Source organism: Antrostomus carolinensis, unplaced genomic scaffold (assembly GCF_000700745.2).
Source record: "Antrostomus carolinensis isolate BGI_N321 unplaced genomic scaffold, ASM70074v2 scaffold16802, whole genome shotgun sequence".
NCBI lineage: Eukaryota > Metazoa > Chordata > Aves > Caprimulgiformes > Caprimulgidae > Antrostomus > Antrostomus carolinensis.
This window is the reverse complement of record NW_010300356.1, coordinates 29,046-48,584: the sequence shown is the minus strand read 5'-3', so window position 1 is coordinate 48,584 and position 19,539 is coordinate 29,046. Positions and strand designations below refer to the sequence as shown.

Here is a 19,539-nt window from a genome sequence, read left to right as displayed (position 1 = left end):
ATCTCTGCTTTGTGTCTTTTATTGAAGAGAACTGTAAGGTCTAATTACTGCAGCCTGTCGTCAGCCACAAGAACTGTTGAAGGTTATCAAATACCCCCCACATTTGCAGCATCAGAAGGGCCATATGTGTGCATTCATGTCAATGCTCTGAAACTGGAAATCAAAAGACTTATACACATTTCTGTGGGAACTAGCAGGAACTGTAATCTCTGCTCTGTACATTTATGTCATTAGGACATAAAATCTTTCATCTGATCTCCTGCTTTATCGCTATGAATAGATTATTCTCCAGTGCATTTTGAAGAAAAACATGGGAGAATGAGACAGATTATTCTTTTGACTCCTAAATTAATTAATATATTTATTTTTCTAGTAGTTTTATAAATTGCTTAGTTGTTTACCATTACTGTAAAAAAATTTATGTTCAAGGAAAAAAAACCAAAACCAAATCTTTACTTTTTTTTTTTCCTTTACAAGCAGGCAGGAGGGCCCTGAGATGTCCATATTCTATTGTTTCTTAGCAGCAAAATGTTTCTTATGAAATTAGCAGCAAATAAAATATTTCTAGACTGCCAGAAGTAATTCTGACTTGTGTCAGAATAATATTTAAATAAATTAGTAGTAAATGCTCTTAATTAGATTTGATCTTTTGCACTGTGATTTTAATTAATTACACTTTTACTTTAACTGAGTTATTTTACACAATCTGTGATCTTCCAGACATGGTGGATTAAACAACTAAAAATGAACACTTGGAGGAAAAAGCACACTTTCAGGGCATGCTTGCTTTTATACTTTCTTCTTGAGAGTTTTAAGTGCAAGTTATTCATTAGATAAATAGACATGGACAAATGTACATATACTATATGTAGTACTTGTTGCAGTATGAAATTAATGTCTATGTTGTAATCAGGGGCTTAGATCCTATTTTCAGTTGCATTTCTTGTATGCTAGAGAAACATCAGAGGTCAGGGAGAAGCACTGTTCAAGGCTGGATTAGTCTATATAGTGGTGAATGCAGCTTTTGAGGAATTGGGGAGACTGCAGCAAAGGTGTCCAACAGATCCTAGCAGAAGTATATGGCTTTCTTGAAGCCAAAACAGCTTGTTGAGATAATGCTGATGTAAAAAAACACTTTATGAAAGGAGAAAACTCTCTGTGTGAGAGACAGAAAGCAGGTGCACAGACTTGCCAGATGTATTTTGTCCCAGACCACAAACTGGACATGGAAACTCGAAGCCTAGTATGTCTGTGTATGTGTAGGATTCAACTGCCCAGGTATGAGTGATTTGCTTGGGAATTGCTTTGTAGACATTGGACATGAACAAGCACCTATAAAGAATGAGGTGGATCACCTCCTGGGCACATGTCTTCTTCCCATGGGCTGTGAAGGTAAGCCAACAGGACTAGGCTTTTTGATTCTTAATTTAGGGAAGACAAATTGCTTTCCTTCTTGGGTCACTTGTTGGCAAATATAAGAAACTGGTGCTGAAGTCACTTCTCTGCCTTGAGATCAGAGCTGGGACTTCCTAGTAGAGCTTTGCACAGACTTTTTTTTTTTCTTTTTTTTTTTTTTTTTTTTTTTCTTTTCTTTTCAATAACATCCTACAGTGAGGCAAAGTCATCAGCCATTCTCTGGTCAGGTCTTTTTGAAGGGGGGTGGGGTGCAATAAGGGAAAAATACCCCAAACAAACCAAGAAAAGAATCAACTATAGGAATTTTTATCCTTTTCTCTCCTCCTTCTTGATAGTAAGGAAGTATGTTTAGAGGAGTCTCTGGTCAATTTTTACCCTTTGTTTCAGATTGTTCACAGGACCCTTGCAGCAATGCTGGGCTCTTTGGCAGCTTTAGCTGCCTTAGCTACTGTTGGGGAGGTAAGTAATTAAACTGCAAGTGCTCACGTTGTTTCTGGGTATGATATAACAAATTTCGGTGTTTGCCCTGTTGTGATTGGGCACATGACAGAGCAGTGTTTTTTAAGGGAGAGATGGTAGGACAGATATTGGGATAAGGAAGTAACTTGGGGAAAACAAGTCAGGCTAGGTTGTAGACAAGAAGACAGAAAAAAGTCAGTTGATCCTGTTGTGTTCTGATTTGCAGGAAGCTGAGTACAACCATTTTCAGCTTAATTCAGAGTTACTTTAACACTGTTATTTTCGGTAATGTCAGGTTACCAAGCAAACCTAAATGGAAATACATTGCCTTATACTACCCTAAATAATTATACCTCATGCTTACACATTCCAATCCTTTTGTTTCCCTCCTGCTTACTCTTAGCTGATATTTAATGAAACGTCTTACTGATTTTCTGTTTTTCTCATAACTGGTCACCACATCACTGCTATGTTCCCTTAGCAGTTTGTTCACAGGTGTAGCAGTGTGCTTTTGTTCTCTTACCAAAAAGGCAACTGCAGTTTACTATATAATTTGGTTATCTTTTATTTCTGTAATGCTATGTAAGGAACAACTAGATAAACCTATAGCCTAATGCAGGTTTTTGATAACGACCCACTTAGGATGCCAGCAGTACTTTCCATTAGTAATAATGATAATAATAGTAGTAGTAATAATAGTAACAATAAAGGGTACCTGTAGGAGCACTTACTTTCCATCATAGCTTATTTAAATGGCTCATCAATTAAGTGGAGTTTATATTTCATAGCTAATCACAAGTTAGGTGTTCCGTTGCATTCACTGGTAATTGTATTTTTTGATTGCAGAAGCCAAGTATGGTCAAAGTGGTGGAGTGGATTGATTATGAGACATTGGCACTGCTGTTTGGAATGGTAACTAAAATGTATCTTTTGCTCTGAATGTGCAGAAATAATCACATTCAGTACAGAGATGTTTTGTTTTTAAATGTTTTGTTAATTATACTGTACTGAGGCCTGCTATGATGAAAATTTGTGCCTTAAGGGATTTATGCATTGAAGCTTTTATCTTTTTTTTAATAAAAAAATCTGTTAAATGATGTTGATAACATACTAAAAACATCCTTGAGGTCTCTAAATGGAAAGACCTGTTTAAGTGCCAAGTATTATCCCTTTTGTTTATCTTGTTAATTTTGTTTACTGAAAACCTTCCTCAAACATACTCTGCTGGAAAAGTGATTTTCTTTGTCTTAGTCAGTGCTATGTTTGAAGCCAAAAAAAAAAAAAAAGAACCAGAAATGGAGGAGAAATACATGATTAGATTATAATAATATATCATTTTAATCACTTTGCCCAGAGGTATTTATGGTAAAAAGAGTTGCCCAAGCGCTATTAAACTCTAATACAAAATACACAATATACAGAGACAAAATTACAATTACGTGTTGCCATTCTGAGCTTTTCTTATTTCCTGACACTACTCCCCACTCCCCTGCCCACCTCACAGAAAAAAAAAGCAAAAAAAAAAAAAAAAAATCTGTCGGGAGTAGATTTAAGGACAGGAAACCTCCTAGAAATGTGGTAAAATGCAAGTAATTATTGGAGCCACTATCTTCTACACTCTGTAGAGCATTAATGCAGAAAGCAAACACACTTAATAGTTTTTCTTCATTAATGACATAAGGGAGATACATTGAGTACTTAATGTATGGTGCCCACTCAGTCACTACAAATAAAATTCAGCCAGACTAGTATGACAGACTCACAGAATCACAGAATGGTAGGGGTTGGAAGAGACCTCAGGAAATTATCTAGTCCAACCCCCCTGCCAAAGCAGGTTCCCTACAACAGGTTGCACAGGAAAGAGTCCAGGTGGGTCTTGAACATCTCCAGAGATGGAGACTCCACAACCTCTCTGGGCAGCCTGTTCCAGTGCTCTGGCACCCTTACAGTAAAGAAGTTTTTCCTTAAGTTTGTGTGGAACTTCCGGTGTCCCAGTTTTTGCCCATTGCCCCTTGTCCTGTCACTGGGTACTACTGAAAAAAGCCCGGCCCCATCCATTTGTCTCCCGCACTTCAAGTATTTATAGACATTGATAAGATCCCCTCTCATTCTTCTCCTCTCCAGGCTGAAGAGTCCCAGCTCTCTCAGCCTTTCCTCATACGGGAGATGCTCCAGGCCCCTAATCAGTGGCCCTCTGCTGGACTTTCTTTAGAAGCTCCCTGTCAATGACATTTGCAGACTGTTTATGTTGAGAATTGAATTTCACCATATGATGCATTAACAAGAGGTATTTGGCAGCTGTAGCGGATATCCTAATATGAAGGTGATCAGACTGTCAGATCTGTGTCAGATAAGAAGGGCTTTTGTCAGGATCCCAAAATACATTGCTTTGGTTTTGTGTAATAATCAGTTGCAAGCTATTCTTTTTCTTCATCTTTTTGTAGATGATTTTGGTGGCCATATTTTCAGAGACTGGATTCTTTGATTACTGTGCAGTAAAGGTAGGCTTGTTTTGATACTCTTAATTATTACTGGATTAATCAAGTTAGTATTTAATCAGATCTGTTACACCAAGCACTATCTTTGAAGAACCTTTCTTAGGGCAATGTATACTTATCACATTAGAAATTACAGTGGTCAACTTGTAATTTTGAAAAATCTCCTAGGGATGAAAGGAAGCCATTAAGGCAATTCTGTTTCTACAGAAGAAAGGCAAAGGCTCCCAGTAGGGTACACAAGCATATGGACAGTATAAAGCCGAGTTATTTCACTGACTTCCCCAGGACTGCAATTCTGCTGTAGCTGAAAACTGTATTTATGCCTGGCAGTGGGAGAGAAGAAGTATGGGACTCTCATTAGCTTTATGATCACGCATGATGAATGGCCACAGACCTTGCCTCTGCACAGTAGCACAGGCAAAGATTACATGAAAAGGGTAATTCTGATGGATTGGTTGTAAAGCAAGTGTTACTTATGGTGAGGACTCCTTCACCTGCTGCAAAGCTTAATTTTCTTGAGAAGGATGTACAGAAAGAAAAAAAAATGACAAGGGAGACTGCTTTGAGTACAGAACGCCTAAACTAAACATGGATGAACACAACCCTTGCCTACATAGATACCCAGACTGTGTAGCCCCAGTACCACTGCTCTGAGAATGGGGAAGGCGTCCAGCATGTGGAGGGGCTGCAAAGTCTGAACCATATTAGCCCACCTGGGCACGCAGGCAGAAGGTGGCGGCTCAGCCCTGCTCCTGCCACCAGTCTGCTTTGTGCCTGGCAGTAGAGCATGGTGTCTCTTCAGACTTGTTTCTTCCTCTGCATGATGGAAAATTTTGCCCACTTCCAAGAAATATTTTCTTGCTAAAATAATTAATTTTGGAGAGGGTGCTGTTGGAGGTGTATGGAGTAGTAAATGCTCTGAGCTCGTTGTTGCCTCAGCTTTGGTGAAGTTGTTTTATCCATCATTTTTTGAAATTAAACTAGAGTGATCTAGTCCCTTAATTTTGTTTCTGTTTGTTTGGTTTATTAGGCTTATCGATTCTCTAGAGGCAAGGTGTGGGCCATGATTACGCTTCTGTGTCTCATTGCTGCAATTCTTTCTGCATTTTTGGACAACGTTACCACTATGCTACTCTTCACTCCAGTAACCATAAGGTACTTTATTGTTATGATTTTGGACTTGGTCTTTTATAGCCAGCAATCAGTAGTAGATGTGTGCAAAATGCTTGTTTGGATTTTTTTTTTTTTAATCATCTAAATGGAAATCAAAACGTCAAATACTCCTATTGTATTAGGGTAAAGAGCTGATATTTTCAATGGAATTGGCTGCCTTTTCCCTTTGTGTTAATGGTGAGCATATCTCTGAAGCCTGTTATACTGCCTTGGCAGCTAACTATTCTGGTTTGTCTCCATATCTGAACTGCAACAGCATATTGCACCAAATGGTCCCTAGTAGATGAGGGGTTTTTTTCCTGTAAAGAGGGAGAATTTTTAAATTAAAGCTGCCTTGTCCCTTAGTGGCTAATATCTATATACGATTTTAGACAGTAATTTACGTTTTAGTGATGTTGTTATCCTTTCTAATACTAGTGATGAATAAGTTTAAAAACCTCCAGATTTCAGCTAAAAGCTTTGTTTCAGAATATGAGACTTGGAATTTTCTTCCTGTTGATGATCATGACATTGGTACAGCCATGGGTTAATTCCACAGTTTGAGGTTAGATATTTGGAACTTTTAATAAAGCACAGTGAAGTTAATTAATTCAGATTTCTGTAAATTAATAACGTGATTTGCAACTACATTTCATCGGTGTGTGATTATAAACTACTGTTTAAGCTGAATTTAACCTGTGTCTGTCCAGGCAAATATGGTTAATCCTGTTCAGTTTCTGAAAGATCTAGTGTGTTTTGAAAATGATCCTGAGTGATGTGATGTTCGCAGTCATTATCACATTAAAGTACACAAAATTCTATTAAGATATGTTCTCACTTGAAAATGTAGTATAAAACCAATTTTGCAAGTGGATTTTATTCTAGATTGGGAAACAGCTGGTGAATGAAAGCTCATTTGTGTTCTGTCTGATTATATTTTAAAGAGAACACTTTGCCTTATTCCAATCAATAATTTCAACTCTAGCAGTAAACAACTCTGGAACTATTAAATACCAAGTTTTCTTTAGCTGTGTTTCAGAATATTTTGATTTAACTATAATTGGGAATAGATTGAAATCCAGATATCAATGCATCATGAGCTACTGTCCACAGGCAGAGCTACTGTAGCGCTTATTCCAATTTCAAAGACTCATAGAACAGCCCAGGTTGGAAGGGACCTTGAATGACCAGCTGGTCCAAAGTTTCATGGAAAAGGGAGCCTAGATGAGATTATCTATCACCTTATTCAGTTGCATCTTGAAAACCTCCAGCGATGGGGACTCTACCACGTGCCTGGGGAGGTTGTTCCAGTGGTTAATTGTTCTCACAATAAATTTATTTTAATTATATTGAGATGTAATCACTCCCAGTGCAACTTGTACTCATTGTCTGTTGTCTTCTCCATGTGGCTCCTTGCGAAGAGAGAGCCTCTGTCTTTGTAGCCACCCTTTAAGCACTGGAGTTTTATACTAAATGTATACTAAGTACTTTAGTTTTATATTAAATGAGTTTGTAACCCAGAAGAAGGGGAAACTCGGTATGTGGGAAACATTTATATTTGAATCACTATCAAAGCTAAAATAAGATTTTATCTCGCCTAGTAAAACCAAATAATCGCCTGTTTCTAAAGGCTTCATGCTGGAGGTCATTTTTTGTTTTTATCTTACTGCCATTGTCTTCAGCCCTTGCCTACAGCTTCTCTGCGTTGCACTGCGCTGTCATTGCCATGGAAGTAAAGGTTGCAGAAAATTTTGGTGACTATGAATAGAAGGATTTATATTTCCATTAATAAGGCATAAAACATTATACTTATTTCACTCTGGATTTTTCAGTAAGCTGATAAAAAAATAACTACCCCTTTTTAGCAATAGTATATTTTCGAGTTACTGGAAAAGGCTAGCGGTTGTTCACATGAGAAATTACATAACTAGGATAAGTAATCTGAAGTAGTTCAATCCTACCACATAGGTAACACATTCTGATGGTTTTATACCTTGGGCTTTGCCCTTCTTGGTGCACATCAGAGATCTTCTCTTCAAGCTATCACTAGGTCCATCAAAAAGAAAGACTCACTAAAGAAAAGTTAAGGTTATATTTTGAAATATTCGGAAATCAAGGAGTGATGAAGTTAAAATTACAATTGTGGTCTTGTACTACAATTGGTACAATTGGGCCAGTTGTACTACAAAGTACCCTTTAACTGCATAGTTTTATGCCATTGGGGAAATCGTGTACTTTTGCGCTGTTATTTTGTTCTGAAGTTTTTACGTGCTGACAAATGTGTCATCTGACAGTATTTTTTCCGAGTTTTAAATTGACACGCTTGGTAAGTCTTTCAAGCTAAGCTTTCATGCAATGCACTCTTTTCCCTTTGAAATATAGGTTTTAATAATACAGACTTAGACTGAACAGTAAAGCTCAACTCTTCCTTCAGGGAAATGTGTGACAGCACTATAGTGAAAGCAATCTTGAGAAAGCATTGTTGCTGGCCAGTCTTCCCCACATCCCGTATTAGGTAGAGGGGGCAATAATTTAAGCATGGACTTCATCCTCACACACCGGAGCAAGATTTTGATAAGTCATGAGCAGAAAAGCAGTCATTCCTTATTCCAAAGCGCTTAGGTGACACCTCAGCTTTCAGCCTTTAAAACCATGGCCCAAGTTTAAAGTCAAACGTGTACTTCAGAAATGAGGGGATTGCGCAGATCTGTGCGTAAATGCAATTTGTGAGAATTGATGTAATCTGCATGAAGATTACTGTGTGTGAGTGGGCTCTGAGTTGAAATGGATCATGAGGTTACTGAGTAAATCCCAGTATGTGTCAGGGCACTTTGAGATGTTTATTATCAAGAAGCAGCATTTTACTAAAGAAGTATTAAATAATTGTCAACAGCTAGATTTTTTTTAAATAATGAGGAATGTGTATTTTCTACTCTTGTTGCATTACAAACAGAAATACTCACGATCAAGCTTTAGAGAAGGGGAAAAATAGCAATGGTATAAACTAGATAAACCTAGGCTGAAAGCTGAGGTCTCTAATGAATGATTCATGGCTAAAAGGTTGCCTGCACAATCCTCTACCACAGCTCCCCACACAAACGTTAATAACTGATGCTGAGTGCAGAGCCTGTGGTTGCCTGGAATAGTTTTCCATAGGTCAGTGTAGCCTGAGGACCATGGTTTAAAAAGTTGTGTGATGCTGAAAATTTGAAATGCTATTTTCTGTGTAGTCCAGCTCTTGTAATAGTTGATTTCTGTTAATGAAATTATTTTTGAAATGCATCAATTTTGTTACCATTAATTATTGCACTATAAATATTAAAAAATCTATCTTTTCTTTTGTATTTATATTGCTATAATTACTGTAGTATACATAACGTAGTACAATTAGAACTTTAACAGTATCCATGTTTTGTTACCATTAATTATTGCACTATAAATATAAAAAAATCTTTTTTCTGTATTTATATTGCTATAATTACTGTAGCATGTATAATATAGTACAATTAGAACTTTAACAGTATCCATGCGCACACAAACATTATCTTTAAAATCCTGTAGTTTTTCACTAGAATGACTCCATTTTGTAAATTTTATAAATGTTAAGATTTAAGGTAATTTAGTCAGAGGGTAAGAGGTTAATTTCATTCTGTTTATACTGCAGGCTCTGTGAAGTACTTAATCTTGATCCCAGGCATGTCCTGATTGCAGAAGTAATCTTCACAAATATTGGGGGAGCTGCCACGGCTGTTGGGGATCCTCCAAATGTGATTATTGTTTCAAAGCAGGAGCTGAGGAAGAACGTATGTATTGCAAACTGTTCAGCTACTAAAATTAAGTACTGATGTTGACTTCTGCAGCTTTGAACCTTCTGTTCCCCCAGACAGCCATATAAACAGAACACAATCCATTTTTTCTGGCACGCTATTTCTTTTTTAGTAGGAAGATTAGGCAGAACAGAGTGATCTTTCAGGGACAAAATTGCGATGAAGAATAGACTTTTTGATATGAACTGAGAATACCGATTTCCGTTTGTTTGGGTTTTTTGGGTTTTTTTTTTGGTGTGGAGGGGAGGGATTCTTTGTCAATGGCAAAGGGAAGAAGGAAGCAAAACAATGGAGGGCTGTAAAGAGAGGACAGCAAGTTGGAAAAAAAGAGAGACTTTGTCCTTCAGCCACAGGCCAAGGGGGTGTGGGGGACAGGAAGAGAGTGGGGGCTCCTCCTGTGCAGCACAGGGCACAGCTGGCTCCCACCTCCTGCCAACAGTTTGGTATCCCAAGGCTGCAATGACAGATTGTAACTTCAAACACTTGGCTCTTCTCTTTATGGATAAAATTATTTCATTTTGCTGGGTGTCTGGTGCCAAAGGGAAGGCTATGGTGGATGGTGCTGAGTGGGACAGCAGGACTGTCCCCGTCCCACCATCTCCTCCCACCCACATGGCCCTCTCTGCCCTGTGGATGGGCAGAGTCACTGCAGGTGGGTAGTCATGTTTGTAACCTTCAGCTTCTGGATGGAGCTGGCATTTGCATGAGTTTTCCATGCTTTCATCGATCCTTGCCACCCCTGAACAGGAGGACATCAAGTCCCTCTTCTGCCTCTGACACTGTGCTCCTGGGTCTCCCTTGGTGCATCCCTGTCTCTGGTGCGCTGGGGGCAGCAGGGAGGCAGTCTGCAAGGGGCAGCCCCTCCTGGGACAGGGCAGTTCTGCTCTCCTGCCTCTGCGCCACCACCACCACCAAGCAGCATGAGGAATGGGGCAGCAATGCAACAGCCAAGTCTATAGAGACACAAAAATAAATAAATGTAACCCAAAAAATAGATAAATTTAGAGGTATTCAATGTAGTGTACGGGCTAGTGCAAAAATACGAGTGCAAATGGAATGAGTGAGTTATCGTATAAAATTTGGAGTCAATTATGCTTCTATTGCTGTACCAAAAAAGGATCTCTTCTAATTAACTGAATACACTCAAATTAATTATGTACTGTCAAGGTTGGAAAATATATTTGGAAGTTAATAGTATTTAATAAATTGAATGTTTACCTTCAAAATGTTTGAAATGTGCTGCAATTATTTTGTTTGGATGATGACTTTGGAGACTCTGTAGTATTCCTGGATGAGGCTTGGTAGCTAAATTTTACATTTTAAATATGAAATCTGTGCAAGTATTTAAAACTTCTTTTTTAAAAGAGAATAATTAGCACCTGCCATGCAGGTCATTTTCCTAAATACTCAGAAATTCATCATCTCTGTAGACCCTTTAGACGTGGCTATAAACATGGGAAGTAATTAAGCAATCACATTGAAAGGAAACAATTTTACATTTCTCTTGAATGAGATATTGATAATTTTAGGAGGATTTAGACATATAAATACTCCAGATAATGTGACATTATAGCAAAATCTGTATTTGAAACAAACACAAAAGCTTTCCAAATGTTTTCATGCTGGATTGTTTTCGTATCTTTTGTTGCATCACAGAAATAAGGACATAATAAAATAGATCAGATTCAACACAGGACCATGGGGCTTGTGCTTCTTCTTTCCTGTATTCTCACCTGTTATAGCTATGTATATAAAAATAAAAGCGGGTCAAAGACCTATCCTTGGCTCTGAGTGGCATGGACTGGCTTACATCCTCACAGTTTAGGGCTCAGTCCCTGTAAAGGAGATTTAGGAGAGTGCTGGGAGGAGTAACTGGATAAAGCCAAGAGTGAGCAGGAGCTGGACCGTCTGGCCTCTTACAGTCTGTGTTGTTGAACTAATAGCTCGATTCCTAATTTTGTCCACCTGCTCTAGCATGCTATCTTTTATTCAGAATAAGAAACATAGAAATTGTTATCTTGTTTCTGGAACTAGTTCTAGCAAAGGCTGCTGTAAGGAAGGGTGGTATGATCGACCCCAAATCTGCCTCTAAAATGCATGGAATGTCTGCTATATTTGTACCAATTTTTTTTTTTTTTTAAAGTATTTCAGAGGTAAAAGTTCTTGAATGCAATAATGGCATTTTGGAAACAGGACTTCATGCAGTATTTTTTTGTAGTGTCTATTATGATGTTTTCTACAGAAAATATCTGATTTTTAGCTCTTTTTAGCATTATGATAATGTTTTACCATTTTGAAATTCCCCTTTTCATCCTCTTGCACTTCTTTTTCAGTGTTATTTTTGCATAATAAGTACAGGAGTACTTAAGCAAATGCCCCGGTAGGAGGCTGAATAGTGTATTGCACTATGTAGATGATTGTTTTTTCTATTTTATTAGGTGCCATCAGGAGGAGAATTTTATCAGTCTTCCTGAACTTTTACTCTTGCACCTCAGCCTCTAAAAGCAGCCTAGTAAGATATTATGCAAGTTTACCCTTTCTTATGAAACCTTGGATTTTAAATCAACACAAAATGAAGTGCAGCCTTGTTACTTTGGGTGCTGTTATTGGGTTATAGTGTTAGAAATTATTTACTCTTTGTTTACTGTAGTGCTGAAGAGATTTTTCTCCCTAGGTTCTGAGGAAAATGCATGGCATATTAAGAATATTTTATTTAAATATGTTTGAATAAATAAGCTTTAGAATATTTTATTTAAATATGTTTGAATAAGTAAGCTTTTTGTTACAGTTTACTCATTAAAATGTAGGGATAAGTCTGTTTATTTGTCTCGAGGCACAAATGGATGCCAAAAGGATTTTTTCTTTGTAGCAATGGTTAATTTATAATACTGACATTTTCCCTACCATCATGCCTGGAATCAGTGGAACATTTGTATAATAGGGGAGAAAGATTTGTTGTACTTTTGCTTGTTTTTAGTTGGAGTGGGAAGAAGTCTCACAAAATTGCATTTGTGTTGTAATATTAGACGAGGAAAATAAGAGTTTTCATTAAGAGCAAATGGAAAACTCATTTAGTGAATACAATTTTTTAAAAAATCTTTTATTACCTTCAGAGCATTGAAGAGGTATGTGCTACAGACTTTAAGAACTCCATTTTTATATGCACAATGGGACATGGACCGGTTCGAAATGGTCATTGCTTTCATAAAGGTTGAACATTAAGTCCTCTATATTTGGGAACCTCACGAGTATCTACAGTCACACCTTTGAAATCAGAAGTTGCTTGTGCTCTAAGCTTGGATTACAAGATCTTTAGAGAACGGATGGTGGAAAAGGTCTCCAGAGCAAAACAATGGTGTGAACATAGTGTGCACTAGTGTATCTATCTTTAATCTATCAAAATTATAAGAGCAAAGGCAGTTTTAGCATGTGCTAGGCACTGGATTATAACCTTTTATTTACTCTCTTTGTTAATGTCTGATAAAGCTCTTAGTGTTAATCTGATGTTTGCTGAGGATTTTGGGTTTTTAGCATCACACTCAGTTATTCCTGCCATTTAACAGAAATTCCCTAGAAAAGAGACAGCCATCAGGATATCCTGTTCTGCCTTTTGCAGACTTTCAGCCTTCATTCTGAAATTTAGCATGTTGTGGTATTAGTTGGTTACATTTCATGAAAAAATGGTGGTGCCAAAAATTGATGAATAGAAGTAGATAATTCTGAAAAATGGAAGAGAGAAAATCCTATATATGAATCTATAAAAATATTTCAAGCACTGGCAGATTGTGAAATGGATTCCCATAGTTTACTAAGCATTTTTGTTGAGTTTGCTGGATACAGATTGTTAAAACTTTTAATCAATTTGTAAAAGTCCTGCCCTTTCTGTCATTGATTCTTTTTCTCAAGAAAAATAATGAAATCATAGGTAAGGTATATGAAAGAAAATTTATGGGTTTATGGCTGATTTCAGATTTTTTCCTGTCTCTGCATGTAGTAATCATTAAAGAGTACAGTGCCAGACAATAAAGTAGGTTTGTCAGTGTCTCAGATAAGCATTATTTTCACGTAACTGTGTTAGACCATCAGTGATTTCTGGCTCAGCAATGTCATGAGCAGTTCTTCCTGAGACAATGTTGATCTCAGTCACTCAGTCAGAGGGGATGTTTAAACCAGTATAGAAATAATAAATTACTCTTGCTCTTCCTCATTTTATTAATTTTAAAAATATTAAGTAAAAGGCATTCTGACTAGAAGCATAGTATTTACTGCTCCCTGAATTGCTGCACCTAGCTATAATTTTTCTTTCTCTTTGCACTAAAATGGCAGATTTCCTCTGGAAAGGTCTGAATTACTAGAAGTTAATTTCACATCTCTGAAAGCAGTAAAAAAAAAAAAAAAAAAAAAAAAATTGGTGACAGAAAATTTTTATGTTAGGAAAATAGTATGATACTTCCTCCTAATTTGAAATTCAAATATTTGACTCCGCATTCGAAGTTATAAACTAAGGAAAGATTCCCACTCTGTTTTAGCTCTGAATCTGTAGGCAGTGGAACCTTTAGGCTGTTGTTTTGCTAAAACTAAATCTTTAGATTTTCTGTCGACTGGGGAATGGGAGAAATTTAACACAATCAGCATAGCCTCAAGTAAGGGACGTTTGAAGCATGTATTGTGTTTTTCTGATGGATTGAAATCTCCTGGAAGAAAAGTATTTCTTGCTTATTGTGCATGTCAATTCTTTTTCAGTCCATTGTGCAGGAAAAAGAAAGTCTTTACGAAAATGGCATTCTGTTGTATGCAGCAGACATGTGGATCACTTTAATGTGTTTTTACAGTGTTGAATCCTGGCCCCAGAAGTGCAGAGAACTCGGGAGGAATAAAATGTATTATGGTCTCTTTCACCATGAACCCTTCTGATATCAGCCATAAAAAGAAGTACACTTTGTAGTCCTTCCTAAGCCTCCTCGTGGCTCCAGGATACGAGTTGTCCAAGGCTAGTGATTTTCAGGATTTATGTCACTTACTGGCTCTTGTGGATCAATGCAAGGAGGAAATGGGAAGGAAAGTTGGGAGCGAGGGATGGGAAGAGAATTGAATCCAGCCTTGTACTATCACAGGCATTACTCTCATGCAAGCTCTTACCTGAAATAAGTGTGCTCCATGCTAGAAGACAATTTGTTACAGCTGAATTGGAAAGCTCTTCCACAGTCACAGTGGAGCAGTATGTTTTCTTTTTCCCCTAAGGATCTCAGAGATAAGAAAGATCAATGAGGTGACATTATGAGGTTTACACAAAATCCTGAATCTTAGCCTAGTTACTCTCTTTGAAGAGTTTGGGTAAGCTCCTGAATAGGATGCCAAAAAGTCTAGTAGAAATTGTTTTCCTCTTGTGTTGGTGTCTCCAAATCACTTTTAAGGCTCACCTCTGTCAGCTCTTTGGTCACAAAGCTCTGTTAATCCTGATTTTTTTTTTAAGAGTATTGTGGTCTCCATCTCATTTAAACCCCTTTCAGCTATCAGTCAGATCTGAGATCTCCTTCTTAACCTCAGCATTTTAGTTTGCCTTCTAGGATGATGTGATTTTGCTTTTCATAGAGAAATTAGTTTTGTGGGTTTCAAGTGGCATATATCTCGAGCTGTATTTTTTGTTTGAGAAGCTTCTTATTGTGGCATTTCAGTAACAAAGCACAACAGTTTTGCTCTGAAATGGATGTGATATTCAAAACATAGAAGCAAGTGACTTTGTGAATCTTTGTGCTTGTTTGCAATAAGCCACTTCCTTAGATTCAAGTTCCATTAACATATGATGGAGACATCACATATTTAAAGTTGAGAGTTTCCAAGTATTCTTTGGGTTCCTATTTCTATTTTTTATTTCCTACATTGGAAATTAGCTTTATGCCTGGGTATGTCTGCAGAGATTTTCTGCTGGCATATGCTGCCTGGTAGCTGGCATCCTTCTTTGTGACGTGTACTTTGCTGCCAGCCTAAGAAAAACTTCTTGTCCATTGCTCTTTTTAAGACTAAATTGAATGCAAAAGTAATTTTCCCAGTTCTGGTAATCCTGGGTTGAGTATATTCTGATCAACTCTCATTGCTCCTCAACTAGCTGTTTCCCAGTAATTTCATTTTTCAGAAGATATTTTTTTTTCCCCTGTCAGATTTAGGCTTTGCTATTTTGGAGGGAGTAGCTTCAGTGTTTTTACAGCTTAATTTCTTTCAGCTTCCTGCCTCTCCTTAGCTCATTTTAGAGATCATGTAAATCTGAATCCTTATTTTCCATACTTTCAGAACTGTTTAATGGCACGTTGTCAATACTTGAGAAATTTACTAACCAAGGCCAGTTCACCTTGCTTTTAAGAATTCTGATTTTTCTGGACAAAATTTTCTGATCTTCCTTTTTGGCTATAGTCTCAGAGGCAACACATATATGTTAGATTTATTATTAATTTTAAATCATTGTAATTAAGGAGATACACATTGGGGCTATGGACTTTATATACTTTTGGAGCAGGTCTTACAAACATTGAGCTTTTGCAGAATTTAATTTTTTTTTTTCTCATTGCTATTTGAAAATTTCCTAGAGTTATGAATGTTGATTTCATTCTTCATAGAATGTCTCCTGTGGCTCTGAATCTTGAATTGCTGCCCAGAGGCCAATCTTTCCAATCATTTATAAAAATTTACTTGTAAAGTCTGTCTTGCAGAGATGTCAGACATTTGACTGTTTTACCTATTATGTAGGCAAACTGAATGAAAGTATATTATTTTCTTTTGTGGTATCATGTTGGTTTGTTTTTTTTCCTTAAATAATCTTATTACAATTCCTGAAGAGTCTTCTTTCTACTTTTATAGAAGAAACACCAGTAGCTGAATTATAATGAAAGGCCAGTGAATAACCAAGTATACAGTTAGGGGCTGGAAAGTAAAAAAGGCAAGAAATCTACTGTTAAATAGTAACTGAGGATGATTTTCTTTAGCTTGTGAAGCTGAAACCTGTATTTTTGATATGATCAGATTCTAATCCTAGCTCTGCATATTTATGTTATGACATTTATTTGTCTGTCTGCAATCTATGGATTTTTTGCAAAAGAGTACTAATCCTTATCTGGCTATGAAAGTTCTTTATGGCTTTAATCAGTTTTTTGTGTCATGTGTCTTTTTATTATGCCCTGTGGTGCAATAGAGAAACATTTTTTTCCCTTTTTTGAACTGCAGACATTTCAGCTGGGACATTTCCACATAAATTCTTTTAGTAGGAGACAATATAGAATGACATACATTTAAGGTAGTAAGTCTCCAATAGTTTTAACACACAGGAGGTAATATCAGCTGATGCTGCATGGGAAACTGTTTTAGGTCTAGCTAACTAATTGTGTTAGATCTACAGGTAGCACACAGGTACTTGGTAAAGGGAAGTTACTATAGAGACATAGAGGTGTGGCATAGGGAGATCCCATGACTTTCTAGGGTCTCTGGGAAATCAGTGGATGGTCTGAAAATTCAGTTTGGACAACCTGAGCTATCCAGGGCTTGTATCATGCTTTCTTCTACACTGGAAGAAAGTAGCTACTCTACTGGGATCCCAGTTCAGACAACCTCTGCTCTATGAATATATGACAGTTCCTTGCTACCCGAGTACTCCTTGGAGCTTCATGGATAACTTCTTTTGGACAGGCTGGTCATGACTGCTTCAGAAAGTGCCAGCCCAAAGGCTAACTCTGATCCACAGATCAGTGTGTGAAATATGGAATAATTAAATTGAAATGGGCACTGGAGGTCACCTAGTCTAATGTCCTAATCAAAGCATGGCTAACTTGAAAGCTTTAGGGTGGGTGGTCGCTATTCATTTTTATTGCTTAAAACAGTAGCTTTTTAGTATATTCTGCTTAACCTTTTTAAGAATCCCTTTATTAAAGAGTTTCATTAAGCAAAATGTAAAGAGATGTGTCCATTTATTAAGCAGGCAGAAAAATAAACAGAATATTGATATATAATATTTTTATTGTAGAAGAATTATTTGTAAATTTAGATGAAATCCTGGTTCAGATAGAATTGTAAAAATCCATGTTATCAGTTTAAAACAAAAGCAAGTCATTAAAACCTAACTATTTCTGTGATTCAGAGTGATTTAAAATGAATTTACAGTGAATTAAGTTATGACAATTAAAGTTAATGTTTCAGGTTTTATTTAGTTTTGTTTAGTTTTGTTTTCTATCCATGTCAGGATCACTAAATGTATTTAAAAATAATTTGTAATGATATTTTTTAGTTCTCTGAATTAAATTGTAATGTGGCTCATCTCCTTGAAACAGATGAAATACAGCATATACTGTATTTTGAAGTTACTTTATTGCTTTATATTTATTATTGATTGTTAAATTACATATATATCAATACTTTTCCCTGTAGGTAATACAGGAAAATAACATATTTTTAATTTAATTTTTCATTTTTATTTCCAGGGATTGGATTTTGCAGCCTTCACAGGGCATATGTTCGTTGGCATCTGCCTTGTTGTTCTGGTCTCCTTTCCTTTTCTCAGACTGCTTTACTGGAACAAAAAACTTTACAATAAGGAGTCCAGTGAAATTGTTGGTAAGTGCGAGCTGTGGTAGTTGGTATTATCACTATGTTGAATATGTGCTCAATAGAAACTGAATAGTGCCTACTACAACGCCATCCTCAGATGGAAGTGCCCACTTTCCTTCAGTCTCTGAACACAATTTTTTAAACTATTAATTTAGATTTTATTTTCAGTCATGATATTTTCTGAATTTTAGAAATGGATGTTTTTCTGGTGCTAAGGATGAGGTGTTGACATGAATTATTAAATATCTTTCAAAATTTATAGATGTATTTTGCATCATTCATAGCCATAGGCTTGAATACCAGGGTGTTCTGTATAGCAAGAGCTAATGTTTGCTCAAGGTGCCAAGTTCACAACCTGGCTTTAGAAATATTCCATAAGTTTCCCTTATGACAGGCATAGCCCACTGATACATTCCCTCACTGCTGGTGTTCTTCTACTGAAAATTTCCAGCAACTTTTTCCAGGTCTGTGGTAAGTGAAGGACATTTCATCAAGAGTAGAACTTTCCAAGTTCTTTCCAGCTTGCCTCTGTGGCTCTTCCAACCCTATATTTCCCTGGTGTATAATTTCTATAATTCAGTAGGACTAAATCTATGTCTTTTTTAGGTTGCTCACCTCAGTAGTCTCTAGAAATCTTAGTAAAGCTCTTTCAATGGCTGTTGAGTATGTCAGTCCCTTTTTGTCTTCATGCTTTTATGGTTTTTGATCCAGTTGTTTTGAAGTTTTTATCACTGTTCTCAGGCTCCTGTTTGAGTCGTGAAACAATAATAACCCCTAAATGTTCACAATTTCTTTATGAGGTAAGAAATAATTCACTAAGTATAATTTCTTAGCAAGCTTTGTACAAAGATAGCTGAGTATAACTGTTTCTTCCCTGGGATTGATATTTTTTTTCACTTTTGGCTGCAGAAGACTTAGGATCCAGGCTTCCACTGACCATGTAACAGATGTTTTAATGTGCTGTATGACATCTCTGAACTCTGTGTATGGAGTCTGTTTAGTATGGGGAGGACAACTTTTGATATGTGGACTTCGATGCCTGTTCAGAGCAAGGTGCACTCACCTTACCTGTTCATAGATCTAAGGGTGAAAGACTTTCCCAGTATTAAGAACCAAAGTGTTTTTGAGCTGTTTTAGAGATGATATTACCTAGTTGTTTTCTAAGAGAATTAAGGAGAATTTTCCTTCTATATATTTGCTTGATATAAGATGTGCATTTTCATTACTGTGCCTTTGTACAACAGCTGAGGTGTTCTGAACCCTGAGATTTGATCCTGAGAGAAAGAGGAATAAAGCAATAAGCTCAGTCCCTAAAAAGCCTAGATGTTTCCCTGTGACACTACAAAGTAAGATTTTTCAGAAAGCCATCAAGAATCTCCTTTTCCTACCTTGTACCAGGGAAGGTGCTTCAAGAAGTCTTCCCTACCTGGTAAATCTATTGACTATATACTTCAAAGTGTATTATTTACCAATTATTACCAATAGACAATAGATTATTTACCAACAGACAAAAAAGATAGGACACTTCTGGCTCACCTCAGTTTATACTACATCAGTTTCCATTCAAATAGCTAGAATTTTATCTTGGGTGCCAGGAA

The 19,539-nt window shown here is 36.8% G+C and overlaps 1 protein-coding gene across 1 annotated transcript in view; it reads left to right on the top strand.

Annotated features, from left to right (window-relative positions):
- Positions 1-19,539, top strand: part of OCA2 (OCA2 melanosomal transmembrane protein) — a gene marked incomplete at its 3' end in the record, with an annotated part of 53,167 nt that overhangs the window by 15,989 nt on the left and 17,639 nt on the right. Inside the window, exons 4-9 of the mRNA XM_010163114.1 lie at positions 1,804-1,875; positions 2,722-2,787; positions 4,320-4,376; positions 5,404-5,528; positions 9,190-9,328; positions 17,815-17,947. Coding sequence (XP_010161416.1) covers positions 1,804-1,875; positions 2,722-2,787; positions 4,320-4,376; positions 5,404-5,528; positions 9,190-9,328; positions 17,815-17,947 — 592 coding nt within the window. The remainder of the gene's footprint in view (positions 1-1,803; positions 1,876-2,721; positions 2,788-4,319; positions 4,377-5,403; positions 5,529-9,189; positions 9,329-17,814; positions 17,948-19,539) is intronic.